The following is a 16,033-nucleotide window of genomic DNA, read 5'->3' as shown; positions in this document are numbered from 1 at the left end:
AAGCTTGACAAAGGTTTGGGGTTGTTTCAGAGCAGGGAAGGTTGGAGACTTATTCCGGAATGTAAAAGGAAAACTAAACCAACATGGCAACCAATTCATATTTCCCCACCATGCAATTCCATCTGGACTGCAGCTCATTGGAACGCCGTATAAGACTATGAGTCAAAGCCCAGTCACCGCACATAAATCCTATTGAACTGCTCTGGGGTGATCTGGATTGCAAGAAAAAATGGGGGTTTTCATGGCGTGGGACCTTTCTTTGTAGCCATGGCGACAATTCTATAGTCAAAAATTCGTCCCAGAATATTATGGAATTCGAAATGATTTAAGTGAAGACGTATGTGTACATCATACAGCTGTTAATTGATCGTGAATACGATGTGACACGTGTCCTCTTGGTGCTTTTAGGTTACCGTGTCCCCAGAATGCAGCGGCAGTCTTGGCCTCTTATGCAGTTCAGGGTGAGTAATCATTTTATCTGAGGAGCTTTAGAACCTCAGCCTTGAACTCCTCCTAAGATCCAAAGCCGGTCTAAGTGAAATAATGAACAAACAGTTTGGATTGTCAAAGCTTTTTTTCCCCCTCATAAACATTGTCTGCAAATTTGCATTGCAAAACTGAACGTAACACAATGGTGGAAATCGTGGAAAAAAAAAACGATGGTTATGAGGGACGGCTCGAACGCTTAAGCCTTAAAATCTGGCGTTTTGCCCAGCGCTCTACTTTTACACGGCCACTAGCAAATTGGAAGCGCCGTTCGAGAATTTTAAGAGTGCGAAAGGAGCCATTGTGCTCTTTTTTTTTCTTTCCTTCCCTCTTCTTCTTTTCACACGCACACACTCGTTCACAATGTGCGCTCTGTGTTGCAGCCGATTTGGGGACCACAGCCAATCGGAGCAGTCGGCGGACTACCTTTCCGAGTACAGCTTCATCCCGAATCCGCCGGAGGATTTCGAGAAGGAGGTCGCCAAACTGCACCAGCAGCACACGTAAGCCACAAGGAACGAGTCTGGACGACAGCAAATTCTCGATATCTAATTCTGTAAAAGACAACGTGATTGGACTAAATAGGGGTGTTTGGGGCTGGGAGGAGGAAGCAGCTGAGTACACACAAACACACACACACAGGCTAGAACAAGGCAGCTCATTGTTCCAAACTTCAAAATTGAGTCTCCCTACAGACTGCACAAATAATCTCTCTCTTTTCTCTCTCTCTCTCTCTCTTTTTTTTCTTTCCCCTCTCAGTGGACTCACTCCTGCTCAGTCAGAGTTTAACTACTTGAATTCTGCCAGTTCTTTAGAGCTGTATGGAGTGGAACTGCACAATGCTCGAGTGAGTAACTCTTCCTTCCTGCCTGCATTCTCCCCTCTGTCGACATTTTTTTTCCACACTTAACCTGTATAAAAAGAAAGGAAAAAAAAAAAATGGAAAAAATGAAAAAATAAATAAATATAACGAGTTGTGTAGGTGGTCCCTAAAAGTGTCGCTGGTCCTCATCAAAATCGTTCCCAATATAGAACTGAGCTTCAGAATATTAATAAATATTAAAACATTTTGACAGCAAACCTGTCAATCTAACATTCAGAAATCTATCAAATTAGAAAATTCAATAAAGCAGATTTGAAATTCCCGAATGAAATCCCTTCAGTGTCCTAACTGTGTTCACTACCCAGGGTTTTGCAGACGATAAAATGGAGGTCAAGTTAGCTTTTCCATACAGTATTATATTGTAAATTCTCAAGCTTCATGATGCAACGCTTTCCTGATGCGAACCGAACTGTACCTAACAGGACCAGAGCAACGCTGAGGTCCACATTGGAGTGATGGCTGCTGGGATCTGCGTTTATAGAAACAGGGTACGGGTCAACCACTTCCCATGGTGAGTACTGATCATTGTGAAGTCGAAATCCGAACATGTTTTAAGGATATAATGCTATGATGTATACAATGACTTGGGGGCGGGACTCATTCTTGTGCTATAGGTAGACAGTATGGACAAAATGTTTAGGGACACCTGACTTTTCCTGACGAATGTGCTTTTCTTGTCAAACTGTTACTGAAGTAATGAAGTACAAATAATTTGTTAGTGTACGTAGATTTTTCTAGTATCAATACTTCATTATTTATTTTTCAAACAACTATTAACTTTCACTCATTAAATTTTTGGCATGGATATCTGTACTTTCTACTTCTTATCAAATCAGACTCTTTAGTTGTAATCTTTAGGTGAAATGTCAATATTTTTTCCTCACTGCCCATGTTTTCCGCCCATCAACCTATTTCTTGTCATTGCGTGGCTTTTTTTAATCTACCACTGGTGTATCATTTCCTGGCTCTCACACACCACAGACGTAGGCTAGTTTACAAAGCTAACAATTTCCAAAGCAGAAGGCGACAAGAAGTCTGGGGTTAACGTGGATGAGACAGAGGGAGTCATCGATGTAAACATGACTGATCACCTGAACATCATCATCTTTCCTCTGCTTGTGTTCGATATGGTGAATCTTCAGTTTGGATACATTGATGAAACAAAATTGAAATCCTTTGGTATTAATCAGGGCTGTCAAAATGAACGCGTTAACGCAAATTCGTTTTAACGCCAAATGAAAACCTTTCGGCGCAACACATGTATTCACAACATCCTTAAATTACTCAGATATACAAAATAAAAAAAACCTGAAAATTGTTTTTAACCACTAAACATTGCCTTTCCTGACAATTTTAGCATCGACCTCTCCTCGGCAGCGCTAACCGCTAACTGAGGGAAAACAACCGGAAAAGGAACAAAAAAAGGAACAAATAACTATAGAAATATGACGTCTCAAAAGAAACGAATATTTAAAAATTTTATAAATTAAATATAAAATAATTAATAACAAAGGGAGCGGTTTTAAGTGAAATAAATATATAATTATGATGTTACAATTAGTGTATTGAAAAACTTGAAAAGTATTCATTAAGGTACATTTAGAACGGATAAAAAATGCGATTAATCGCGAGTCAACTCGCGGCGATCGTGCGATTTATCGCGGTTGAACATTTGAATCGATTGACAGTCGTAATATTTATATATTAATCGGTTACCAGCGTGACCCTAAAACAGGAAGTAGTTAAGGCTTTTTATTTAAGTACATGTCAGAGCCCAAACTTCAACTTTTACCAGAGTATTTTAAAACATCAGTATCTGTACTTCTACTTGGGTGAAGGATGTGGTGACATGAATTTATCCCTTAACTTGAACTCAAACCTGTGCACAAAACCAACTTTATGAACATATGGTTAAGATGAGTTGGAGTAAATGGTCTGCTATAGAGCTCTGATCTTAACCTCTTATTCAATATGATGAATTGGAACACTGACAACTAACACCCTTGTGGCAAAATGAGTCAAAATCTCCACAAAATCTAGTGGAACTTCGTCCTACAAGAGTGCAGCTCATTATAACAGCAAATGGAACGAGATGTTGGAAAAAAGCAAATCTTATAAGCAGGTGTCCCCAAACTTTTGTCCTATATAAAGAACAGTGTGAGATTTCAAGTGAAGTTGTCACTAGACTCTAATTGTCTATTTATTATCTTAATTCGCATTTATTTTGTACAGGAAGTGAAGAGTCTAATATTCTATATGTTTTTTTTTCTTCTCACATTCTCAGGGTGAAAATTGTCAAAATATCTTTCAAATCAAGACAGTTTTTCATCCAGCTACGAAAAGAATCGGTAAGAGATTTTCCTCACATGGATTGAACGTTTATTCATTTTTTCCATGTGTTATAAAGCATAGTTATGAAAATTCTGGACAGTACCATGTTTATGGGTGGACGAGATGGGTTTTTAGTTTATAGCTACCAATGGCATATATATATATATATATATATATATATATATATATATATATATATATATATATATATATATATATATATTAAGCATATACTGTCCAAACGTTCTGTTTTAAATTAAATAAATTCATTTTTTACATAGACCTTATAATAGACATTGACTATATTAAAAGCATAGGGTTAGTATAAGTTTTACCCAGTATTTTTACAGCAATGTCCCTTGAATGAACTTCACAACCGCTGCTATACAACACATTGGTAAATAAATCCAACAAATCTGCTTAATATTATATTGGTTATAAATATTGATGTGCAATTATTCAGTTTCAACCCACTTCACCCATGATGAATAATTTTTTTCCCACGTTTGACTCTTAATCCAGCTTAGTTTGGATTTTATTCATATTTTCATTTCGTCTTTTCCTCAGACTAGGAGCAGGGAGACCCTTTTGGCCTTCAGCATGGCGAACTACAGAGCATGTAAGAACATGTGGAAGGCCTGCGTTGAGCACCACACGTTCTTCCGGCTGGAGCGGCCTTTACCGCCCCAAAAGAACTTCTTCGCACACTACTTCACTCTCGGATCGAAGTTCCGTTACTGGTGAGATAGAACCCTGTTGTATCTGTATAGCTGTAAAGTTCTCCAAGATCTCCATGGTTTGAAATCACCACATTTCAGAATTTACAATAAAACTAGTTTCTTTTTGCTGCTATGCCTTCCAAGTAGATCTACTTCCAACTTTACCCCAAGTAGGGTAGATAGAAACTGCAGTTTTCACACACAGGGTTTTACAAGACACCAGGTACTGTGTAGAAATCCATCTGTCTGAGAAGGATACAGTAGATATAACACTATAAGGCTATACTAAGGATTTAATGCCTTATAAACTCCATGAAGTACCAGGAAAATGCAGAAGAAAATCTTTCTGGCAAGAAGTTCCAACTGGGTCATGGGTCATGTTTGGATCTTGCAAGAAAAGAATCCAAATCCACACAAAATGGTTTTGTTGACAATAGAATCAAGGTTTTGACCACCCATGACTGAAACCTTAGTGGAAACCCCAAGGGAGTGTGAGAGAGAGAAAGTCCAAGAGAGAGAACAAAAGAACCAAGGCAGAATGGACGAGTCATCTCAGATTGGATCTTAATACCAGCGTTGTGACACCAAGACTATAGAAACCATAAAATATTATACAGAAACGCAGTATAACAGATCACACACAGGAATCTCAAACAGCGAGAATGAATATCATTACTAAAGCGAGAAACCCAATGAACACCATTCACCCAGTCTTCTTTCACTGCAGCCACAGCCATAATCTCAAGCATTAACCGTATTAAATGACCCTGTGTTTTCTGTGGATTTTTTTTCCTGTGCATTCAAGTTTTTCTGGGGATTTTAAATGGCGGTGCAAATTTTACATGTAAGAGAATTGCAAAAGTACAAATACAAAGCTTTCAATTAGGAACCGTTTTGGCTGACCTTTCCTCGCGATGTCCAGATTTGCTTGAAAAGTTCGTCCTCTCTCAGCCACTGTGACCGCTAGGTGACCTTGGAGCTTTTAACTCGCAACAAGCAAAATGGTTTATGATTGGAGAGAAACTTTATTATACTCAGGTCCTATGAAATGAAAAGAATGGACTTTTGAGAAAAGGCCTTGCTGACCCTGATGTCTAACCACTAGCTATTTGACTTAATGGTGAATCAGACCACGTTAAGGTTGTAGTGAATTTATTGCATTCTTGTAATATTCTGTGCCAGGTACATATTACCTCAGCTGAATTATCGAAACCTGGATCCTCCTAAGCGAAGGAATGTTGTGATATCTGGCAACAAGATACTCTCAGCAGATCATTTCAGTCCTGGGGCCTCTATGGATCAGAGATGTTTGTCCGGCACGTCCCACAGATCGTGGTCAAGATTTTCGTCTTTGAAACAAGTATTGCATGGAGAAGAATCCCACTGATAGAGGAAATACCATTGTCAAGACTAGGTCTACAGCAACATTTAGGCAACCCATGGTTTAGGCAACCAATGGTTTCCCAGCAGAACATCACCCAGACCATCGCACTGCCTCCTCAAGCTCACCTTCTCTTTAAAGTAGTGCTGGGATTTCCTGAGTTCCTGATGTCGTCTCTTCCCAAAGTAAGCGTGGAACACGCACAACCGGGTTGACCACATGATGTAAAAGAACGTGATTTATCAGACCAAGCCTGCCTCCAATGCTCCATGGTCCAATTCTGGTGCTCACATTCCCATTGTAAGATCTTTTGGTGGGTCTGCATGCGCTTTTTGACCAATCTGCAGATACACAGCAAGCTTTGATGTTTCCTGACGCCTTTCTATTATGACCTTTTTCAGCAATTGGGCTCTTCTCCGGTATCGGACCAGATTGTTGTGTCTTAACCATTGGGTTTTTGCTCACTTTTTGTGTTGTTTTGTTTGGCCAGGTGTTTATCAGTGGTCCTGCATCATGTTGATCAATTTGACTGTGATGTTTCTAAGGTACCAACAACTGCATACGGCCCTGAAGACTTATTGTCTTGGAGATCCAGCCGTCTAGACGTTCACTTGCCCATTTTTCCTGATTCCAACACGTCAACTTCAAAAAACCGTTCCATGGCAGCCTAATAAATCCCACCCCAAACACCCACTATATAAAACACCTCAGCCACTTGTAGGTCAATAAATAAGCATATTTATTTGGTTGCCGCCCGTGATCCTTACATCCGAATCCACATAAAATGCGCGTGTACAAATTGTGTAAAAAAAAAAGTCAATTAGGTTTTATTTTTTCCTCCTCAGTGGAAGAACGGAGGCTCAGTCGGTCCAATACGGAAAAGAGCAAGGCGTCAAGAACAGAGTCTTCGCCAGGTAACGTGTTAAATGCAAATAAAACGTTCTACAGTATATCACAATCATATATTTTCCTTGATCCAGTCTGTTGACGTGACTCAAGTCTGAGTGGGATTTGGACAGCCCTCGTTTTGGTTGCAGTCAATCAATTGCTCAAAAAAAATAAATAAATAAAGGAAAAAAAAAAACGTAGTGTAAAACGCCCTCGCGTGTGGGCGAGACACGCCTTCAGCCCTCAGCGTGTTTTCCGTGCGCGCTTGTGTGGTTAAATATTCTAAGAAAAGGCACTTCGAAGTAACACAGGAAGCTTCCACAGGGTGGGTGCATGCGCGTTTTGCACGTCTTGCGTGTTTGTGTGCAACACGCTGACACTCCCCTCCGGGCTTTTGAAGAGCAGTTATTGCTTGGTGTATCGTAGTTGAATGATGTTGGGACTCAAGATGCGGCTGAGGCTTTCACGCTGTGCTTCCAGCAGGTACATTTTCACTTGGTTTAGTGTCTGGTTTCTTTCCAGTAGTCGTTATTTCGGTGCTTAGTAAGCATTTTTTATCAAAGTCTCGATTTTCGTTTTCTAAAAAAAACAAACAAAGTGAAACTGCTTAATGTGAAACGACAACAGAAGCTGAAATACAGAGATGAAGTCTGAGCGAAATGTCTTGTGAAAATGCACCAGGGATGCAAGTGATGTGCAAGTTTGCATCCCACCACTGTGGTCTCTGGATTCAGAGGCATTAATGTGGCTGTAGTTCATAAATGTGTTAAAAAAATGCTTAAAAAAACAGGTTATAGACGTTTATATAGCAATGGGATCATTTATGATATCGGAGAACATTTCCCTCATTCCCAAGGAACAGTGTGAACTTTCCAGTGACTATATTTAAGATCTTAATGGAGATCTCAATTTTTCAATCAAAAGTTATAAGAGAGCAAATGCAAGTAACTGAAGTAGGCCATGTTTGTGTTTCCTTAAAGTATGTGTGTGTGGACACATAGGTTTTGTGTTGACAATTTTGATATATGCATTGTATATGTGTGTGTGTATTATTGTAGAGAGATTAATCAGTGATAGGGAAGAGGCATTGGGTGTGTCATTCACACACCTGATGGCCTGTGGGTGAAAACCGGATTTCAGCCTTGGAATTCTGGTTTTCAACAATCATGTAGCATGTGCCTGGTGGTAGGAGTGAGAAAACTTATCACACACAAATACAGTATCTCAAAGTAAGTACACCCCTTACATTTCACCGATCTTCTTTTGGCCCAGGGCCCAGGTTGTGTTATTTTTCAAAGGACAGCAAATCTATACAAACTGCACATTGACTACTAAAATATATCCGAGTTTCATTTCTACAGTATTGTCCCTTGAAAATTTGCTAAAATGTGAGGGGTGCACAAAAATAAACAAAAACACAGCCACTATGATGATAATGGGCATCCAGCTTCATATTAGCTCTCTGCAGCAATACGGTGTATTCGCAGGGGTGCCTTTATATATCATTATCCATTTAAAGTTCTGTTTTGTCACTTGTTTTGAAACTAATTGTTATATATTGAATGGAAAATCCTCGAGCACCAATCAGAATGAAGCATTCAAATGCAGGTTAGGGTTCAGCATCTCGTTCAATCTGTGACCCCCACCAGGTCACCCAGCAAGCCACTGGTCAGAAGGCTGGTGAGTGGGACAGATTGGGAGACGGTGAGCAGGAACTCTCTCTCAGATGAACGACTGGAGACCCAGAGCCTGCCCAACCGCTCACGGCCCGGATCGCCCAATCAGTAAGTTCAAATGTCCAGTTCAGAAACCCCTTCAGACACCCTTTTTCACTTTGTTTACATCAATCTACACTCCATACGCCACAAGAACAAAGCAAAAAAACAGATATTTCATGAGATATCAGACTTGTATAAATGACTCTGATATGGTTTAAAATGTAGGTCACTTTTGAGATGTTTCTACACTTCGTTAGGAATCCACTTGGACCACATTCAATTGATTAAATGCAGAAAAACACACTTTTCGATGTACGATCTCTGAAATTTACTCGCACGTCCACCTGAGGAGACACCGTCTGTCTGGTAACTCTGCCAGACTGCCAAACTCAACCAGACTCACAATTGGGTTCTTGGTTACCTCTTTTATTAAGGTCCTGCTTCTCTGATTGGTCAGTTGGCCCAGTTGGTCTAATTCTAAGAAGAGTCCATTCAAGTCCAAGCCTATGTTATTTTATGTTGTGGATCATGAGCAGATCCTTTCTTCCTCCACTCTTCTGCTTTTCTATTATTTTGATAGAGGTTACGTGTGTTTCCAGAATTTTTTATTTCTTGCTCTCCTTCTTTCTGGAGATGGCTGGTCATGCCATTTACAGTTTTTTCTATGACGGCTAGACACAACATAGACAGCCTTTTCCAAGTCATGTCCAATCAATTGAATTTGCCTCATGTGGATCCAAGTCAAATAGTAAAAAATATTAATGACCGGAACAATAATGATACAGCTTTTCACCTGTTAGCATGCAAATTTCTCATATGCGCATAAGGAACCCTCTTCAAGGTAAACCCAAGGATTTGCATTTCCTTTTCCCAGAATTTAAGAGAACACACACACACACACACACACACACACACACACACACACACACACACACTCGCCTAAGTGACTGTGCCTGTCACTTGCAGTTCCATATTCGCCGCGGATGGCACCCGGATCCGGCCTTCCTCCATCGGGCATCTGGTAGATCACGTGATCGATGACTCGGCGTGCCAAGCGTTCACCAACCACAAATCAGCATCATCAACACAGGCTAACAGCATCAGCCTGGACTCGACCCCGTAAGTCTGTTTGTTTTAATGATGTACTTTGGATTTTCTGTATAGCGTCTGCTCGGTTATTAGCAATATAAATAAACATTTTAGGAAAACGAGCCATGTTGTAGAAATATGATGCATTCAAGAGGAATATTTTGTTGCCAGATATTTTCTTTTTAATCTAAGAAGCTTTGATTAGCTTTGCAGAAGTGATGTTTGGGTCCATGAATTAAAAAAAAAAGATCTAAATAAAAATCTAGATTTGACATAATCTAATAAATATTACAATCTAAAAGATTTTAAGGCGATATTAAAGCTTTAAACGTAATTTTTGGACTTTTTACCAAAATCTACTTCTACATAAGTACAGTTAGTTACATAGTTAGCTAATATATAGTTTTTAAAAATTGTTATTATTATCATTTTATTTATTTATTTTTTTGCTATATACTAAAGATTCTAATCACCCACTTTAGGAAGTTAAATGCATCCCTAGTTGGCATAAGCTCCGATGATCGACAGTCTAAAACAGGGGTCCTAAAACGACAATCCCGGAACTGCCATTTAAACAAAAAATCGAATCGAGCATTAGGAGTCACAATAAATCGATTTAAAATCAGAATGAAATCTCCACAATAATACTGGTGGTCACTCTTCCAGTCACTCCAGTTGCGGATCATGAGCAGATCCTTTCCTCCTCCGCTGCTTACCATTTCCAATATTTTAGTTGATTAACATTCATAATATTTTCAGTAGATTACAGTTCATTGTGGTTGGAGAATTTTGTAGCTCATCTCATTTTCTTTTTTGGTGAATTTCAATTAATCCTTACTGCGGATGACTAATTTACACTTAGACGTATGGCCTCTATAATGGTGTTTACTTTCATTCCTGACTAACGGTGATTGTCGGTCATTTCGTCTTTTCTTTTCAAATCATAACGTCAACTGTGAGATTTAAATGTCCTCTCAGGAGCTTCCGAATTGTTCTACCGGACATGCCCTAATGCCTTTGCAACGGCTCTGATAATTTTGTCTTCGATTTACGGCTTTAAAACGGCTCAAATAAACATTACTCTGGTCTTTATGTTGGTTTATCATTTTAAAGCCAAATCTCCAATTCTTTATATAAAGTGCCCATGGTGTTGAAATGGGGGGTTTAACAAACTCCTAATGGTGTGATGGTTGGGCTCAACATACTTTTGGACATTTTTATATTGTATCTATATTCATCAGTATTTTACACCCCCTTTTTTAAATTTTATTTTTACTATTTATGGCCGAATTCTTTTCAGAATTACTTGTTACTGCTGCAACACCAACAGCTTTTTTTTTTTTTTTTTATTTATTATGACTATATGCAAGATTAAATCTATTTTTTTTTTTAAAAGCTGTGGTGGGCGTGTAGAAGTGTAGAAGGGCACTATGTGAAACATCTCACGCCGAACAGACCGCAGTTGTTTGAGATATTTGCTGCATATCTTTTGATCGCTGGCAAAAATACAAATAAAAACACTCCACTGAGCCACTGGGCCACTGGGCCACTGAGAAACTTCCAGTCGAGTCCTGGAGCTGTGCTAAGCTTCATAAACTGTAGAATTACAAGTTGGGTGGGGAAAAAAACGAATTACATGTCGGGGTGGGTGTGGGGGGTGCGGGGGGTTGTTCATATTTGAGTCATCACAGTTTCCACACTGCACATGCGCTTATTTTAGCTTTACACGCTGAGTGGAAACTAGCATTTGGTTTTTGTTCGGCTTAATGCCACACGGTGGTTAGGTCAGGATTTATTTTTATTGTGACTAAATGCAAAATACCATATACATATGTAGACAACTGTGCACTGTGTATAAAAAAAACCACACACACAAACAAAAGCAGGGACGGGCAGCGTTTCTAGTCAGCTATGCCCCACTAATGGCGTGTGCACTCTAAAAACCAAGCGTTTTAAACCAAGAACCACGAAATGTAAGTTTCGGCTGGTTTTGTGGTTCGTACTTCATTTAAACAAACGACAATTTCCCATCCTTCGAAGGCATTTTCGACGAACGCAGATCATCATTCGCTACTGGATTTGAATAATTTTTTGTCTGAAATATAATCCGTATGGATTGTGTGTAGTAACAGTATGTAGAATGATGGATTCGGCTTTGTTGCTATTTGCAGCCAATAGGGTTCGTGTGTATAATGTGAATGGGGATGCTTTCCTGCTCACCACGGTTGTAAAAATGTTTGAGCGATCCTATTTTTTTTTTTTTTCTCTCTTTTCTGATATAAATATCATATAGACTGAAATGCTCAGCAGTGTCAGAGATCTAAGCAGGACTTCTTTCATGCTTGTAATCAGAGCATTCTTAATAAGGCTGCATGTGTGTGTGTGTACAGTATGTGTGTCACAAGACCAAGGCCAGGCCTGGTTACATTTCCAGCTACAGGCCCGTGAGCCAATTCTGTCTTCTTGCTAGAGTAATAATCGGATTTTCCGTTTTCTTATACCCAAGCGTTGTTATAAGCGTATTATAGAGTATGTTCCTCTTTTTTTATATCTAGCTGATGGACAGGAGATATCACTAGCCTTCTGAGGCACACATGAATAAATACCGTTACCATGGCTCTACCTTGCAGGTCTCCGGACAGTGCGATCGACAGCCAACCGCCCGCTCTTCCACCAAAGCAGTCTAGGAAGAACCTGATTAGTCACATCAGCCAATCCCGATCCGAGCTGGAGCTTGACGACCAGGCCTCCGAACTCTACGACGTGCCTGTAGCTTCAGATAAGAGCATGGTGAGCTTTTTTAATGTTTTTTGCTTCTAATTCAGCAGTTTCTTTGCTGAGACATTGAAAGCGCGAAAATAAAAGCTACTAATAAACGTTTGATCACTGCGAGGTTTTGTTCTCCTCCCTGTGCAGAACGGCGCAGTTCCACATGACAACCTCGTGCTGATCAAAATGAAGCCGGATGAAAACGGGCGATTCGGATTCAACGTCAAGGTACATTTACACTTTTTTATTATTATTATTGGTACTCAAAAACAGTTGTATCAGAAACATATCCTGTCCTCCATCCACAGGGTGGCGCTGATCAGAGGATGCCGATCATCGTGTCTCGTGTCGCACCCGGAACCGTGGTAAGCTGAAAATATGAATTTTTTTTGGTAAAAAGAACTTAGCAATCATTGATGCTTCCTGCTTTTGTGGTACATTAAGGCATTTTTTGTTGTAATTAATCACCTGTGACCTTTACCCCGTGCCAGGCTGACCTGTGTGTACCGCGACTTAACGAAGGGGACCAGGTGGTGCTGATCAACGGGCGGGACATCTCAGACTACACGCACGACGACGTGGTCATGCTAATCAAGGCCAGCTGTGAAAACCAATCAGGAGAGCTCATTCTGCTCGTGAGGCCCAATGGTGAGAGACCGGTCGTCATTGCTCGGAGCCAAGATTTATACAACGGCGCCGCTTAATTCTCGATTCTGATTGGTCAGAACGTGTTGGCTAAGTTTAGATAACCGTCAGTCCCGGAAAAAACCCAAAAACAACTACATTTTTATTTCTATGTTACTATAAATGGAAACAATTGCCATTAAACATTGGCCTTGTGGAACTAATTGCAGCAATCTACGACGTCGACGAAGAGGAGGAGAAGCTAGATTTGGAGCCGGAGTTCCAGTACATTCCGGAAAGCTGCGGCTTGGATCACTCGCACTCGGATCCCGACGGATGGAAATCGTCCTTCCAGATGCTGAGGGAAGGACTGAACACCGGCTCCGTGCACGCACAGTTCGACGTGAGTGCACACTCTTATTTATTTTACAGTTTTTATCCAGTTTATTAGTGTGTGTTTGAGATTGCTAATGCCGTTTTATTGATATTCAATTGAATTTTATTTGTATAGCGCTTTTCACAGTGGACGCTGGTCAGAAATTAATCCCTGTTTATACCTAATGAGCAAGAAAGTCGTCAAGAAAAACTAGTATTAGGTAGAAACCACTTTAGCAGACAGTTTATATAAGTCGCAGTCCAAATCCATCTTCATGGTTTAAGTTTAACCATCTAAGGTAACCTCACCTGTGGTCATCACATGACTAATAATAAAACATCTGCTTGATATATGTATAAATATGTGTATTATTAACACTATATATCAAGTCTGTAATGATTCCATCCTATCGGTCGACTGATTCATCGGTTTTGCATTCATACAGATAGTTTTTCCGCGTTGCGTAAAAGAAGCACGTCATTTTACAGTACGAGAGCGGCCTCTAGAGGCGAATCACTGACACCGCGTGCTGTTTGCGCAAGGCTGCTGTACCTCTAAGTTTAGAGATAAAACGCAAACTAAATTTAATAACACAGTAGCTGAAATGTATTATTATTCATGTATCTTTTATTCATATCTATCATATATCACAGCATTATATTTGTAAATATATTTGTAATAGTTTGCTCCCACTCCCGACACCTGAAACTGATTAAACAGTGTCAGAGTTGACAACATTCAGGTTCATTTACTTGAGTCATAGTTTAGATCTGTGAGCTCTAATGATGGCATGAGCTTCCGAAAAGATGACCTACCTCACGAGAGAGAGCGAGAGAGGAAAAAACCCTGTACTCGAACTTTAAAGCCTTATGCATCTTTGTTCTATTGTCTCCTGTCTCATTCTTTCAAAATATCTCCCCGTCTCCTTTAGCAACTGTACCGGAAGCGACCGGGAATGTCTATGTCCTGTGCCAGGTTACCGCAGAACCTCTCGAAAAATCGCTATCGGGACATTTCACCATGTGAGTAATCACAACAGCGTGTGCATTCCACTGAGTTCGCTCTTGTTAGGATAAAGTAAGCGCTGTGTTTTAATTTTATTAATATTATTTTTTGCAGACGACGCAACTCGAGTTGTCCTGAAGGGGGCAGAGGACTACATCAATGCCAACTACATTAATGTAAGTCCAAAATTAATGTCAGAAATTTGCCACCAAAATCTTTTTAGGCTTAAAATCTAATACTATTTAACCATGTGGTAGCATTGTAGCATTGTTGTTTTTTTTTTTTTGGTCCTAAGATGGAGATACCAGGCGGAGGTGGCGTAAGGCGGTACATTGCATGCCAGGGCCCATTACCTGGCACCTGTTGCGATTTCTGGCGGATGGTGTGGGAGCAGAGCGCCTCCCTGGTGGTCATGCTCACCACGCAGGTGGAACGGGGCAGGGTATGAGCGCCGCTTACTTTCCACACTCGCACGTGGACACGTACAAAGCACGGTACAAGTAACTGGTTATAGGATATGTCACGGTATTGCTTTGGTCATTTTTTAGATTTCTTCGTTATGCAAATCAAAGAGAACGTCTTGCAAACACATCGCCCCTTTCCAATCAGAAGTTCAACACCTTAACCATTTAGTGATAGTGGTAGTGATACCACCAATCCAGCAGCGGTTAAGGTTAAGAGGTAGCGGTACAGGGTGCAATTGGTGCAAGCAGGGTTTCCGCAGGTTTCACAAAGTCAGACTTTTTAGACCGTCAAAAATAACAATTCGATCTCGATCACGACATTAAAAACCCGCACACGAGATTATCTGGTTAGCAACCGGCCTTAAGCGAACCCTAAATCAATTTTTTTACGTTTTTTTAAGTAGTGACCGAATTTCTACCTTTTAAGGGCTAAAATGTTGATTTTAGACTTTCAGACTTTTTATCATGTGATCTCAAGAACACGAATGAAATAAAAGCCTGATGAATATTTATAGGAACTCGACTATAAAGTGCTTTGACTCACTATTTCAGGTGAAGTGCCACCAGTACTGGCCGAACGTCTCCGCCACGGGCACTTACGACATCTTCCAGGTGTCCTGTGTGTCCGAGGACGGCAAATCCGCGTACCTGCTTCGAGAGCTGACCCTAACGCACCTGGAGGTGAGGCACACGATATGATGGTAGCAATAAATTAGTAGAAATTAGTTATATTTTTTGGTGATATTTAGCATTTCTTATGAAACAAGTTTTTATATAATGCATCAAACTTTTACCTCAATCCATGCATATATATATATATATATATATATATATATATATATATATATATATATATATATATATATATATATATACACATATACACACACACACACACACATGCCTGTACTGTGTATGTGTGTGTAGACTAAAGAAGAGAGGAACATTTGTCAGATGCAGTACATGGCCTGGCCTGATCACGGCGTTCCAGATGACTCCACTGACTTCCTGAACTTCGTCAGCTTGGTGCGCAGCAAGCGTGGAGACTCCCAGGACCCTGTGGTGGTGCACTGCAGGTCAGAACGATTACAAGTTCCCCACCAAGTTCTTTTGATGTGTGTATAAGTCAATATTAATCATCACCAATCATTTATTTTCTTCTTCCATCATCATATTGAACCCTTTAAATGGGTAAATCTGCAAAAAAAAGTCCCTAAAAATGTCGATAGTGTTTTTTCTGTACATATTGTTTATATATACAAAGTGTACAATATATATTTTTAATTTTCAAAATATTAAC

General features: G+C 39.9%; 1 protein-coding gene across 1 annotated transcript in view; it reads left to right on the top strand.

Moving 5' to 3' along the window:
• The window catches only part of ptpn4b (protein tyrosine phosphatase non-receptor type 4b), a 32,075-nt gene that overhangs the window by 13,904 nt on the left and 2,138 nt on the right, over window positions 1-16,033 (top strand). The window contains exons 7-25 of the mRNA XM_046840783.1: window positions 409-465; window positions 870-989; window positions 1,246-1,333; window positions 1,792-1,880; window positions 3,654-3,717; window positions 4,268-4,440; window positions 6,646-6,714; window positions 8,338-8,472; window positions 9,373-9,525; window positions 12,126-12,285; window positions 12,412-12,492; window positions 12,573-12,629; window positions 12,756-12,912; window positions 13,119-13,291; window positions 14,196-14,286; window positions 14,384-14,445; window positions 14,565-14,711; window positions 15,286-15,414; window positions 15,661-15,809. Of these exons, the coding sequence (XP_046696739.1) occupies window positions 409-465; window positions 870-989; window positions 1,246-1,333; window positions 1,792-1,880; window positions 3,654-3,717; window positions 4,268-4,440; window positions 6,646-6,714; window positions 8,338-8,472; window positions 9,373-9,525; window positions 12,126-12,285; window positions 12,412-12,492; window positions 12,573-12,629; window positions 12,756-12,912; window positions 13,119-13,291; window positions 14,196-14,286; window positions 14,384-14,445; window positions 14,565-14,711; window positions 15,286-15,414; window positions 15,661-15,809 (2,154 nt within the window). The remainder of the gene's footprint in view (window positions 1-408; window positions 466-869; window positions 990-1,245; window positions 1,334-1,791; window positions 1,881-3,653; window positions 3,718-4,267; window positions 4,441-6,645; window positions 6,715-8,337; window positions 8,473-9,372; window positions 9,526-12,125; window positions 12,286-12,411; window positions 12,493-12,572; window positions 12,630-12,755; window positions 12,913-13,118; window positions 13,292-14,195; window positions 14,287-14,383; window positions 14,446-14,564; window positions 14,712-15,285; window positions 15,415-15,660; window positions 15,810-16,033) is intronic.

Source organism: Silurus meridionalis, chromosome 26 (genome assembly GCF_014805685.1).
Source record: "Silurus meridionalis isolate SWU-2019-XX chromosome 26, ASM1480568v1, whole genome shotgun sequence".
Lineage (NCBI taxonomy): Eukaryota > Metazoa > Chordata > Actinopteri > Siluriformes > Siluridae > Silurus > Silurus meridionalis.
This window is presented reverse-complemented; position numbering and strand designations above follow the sequence as displayed.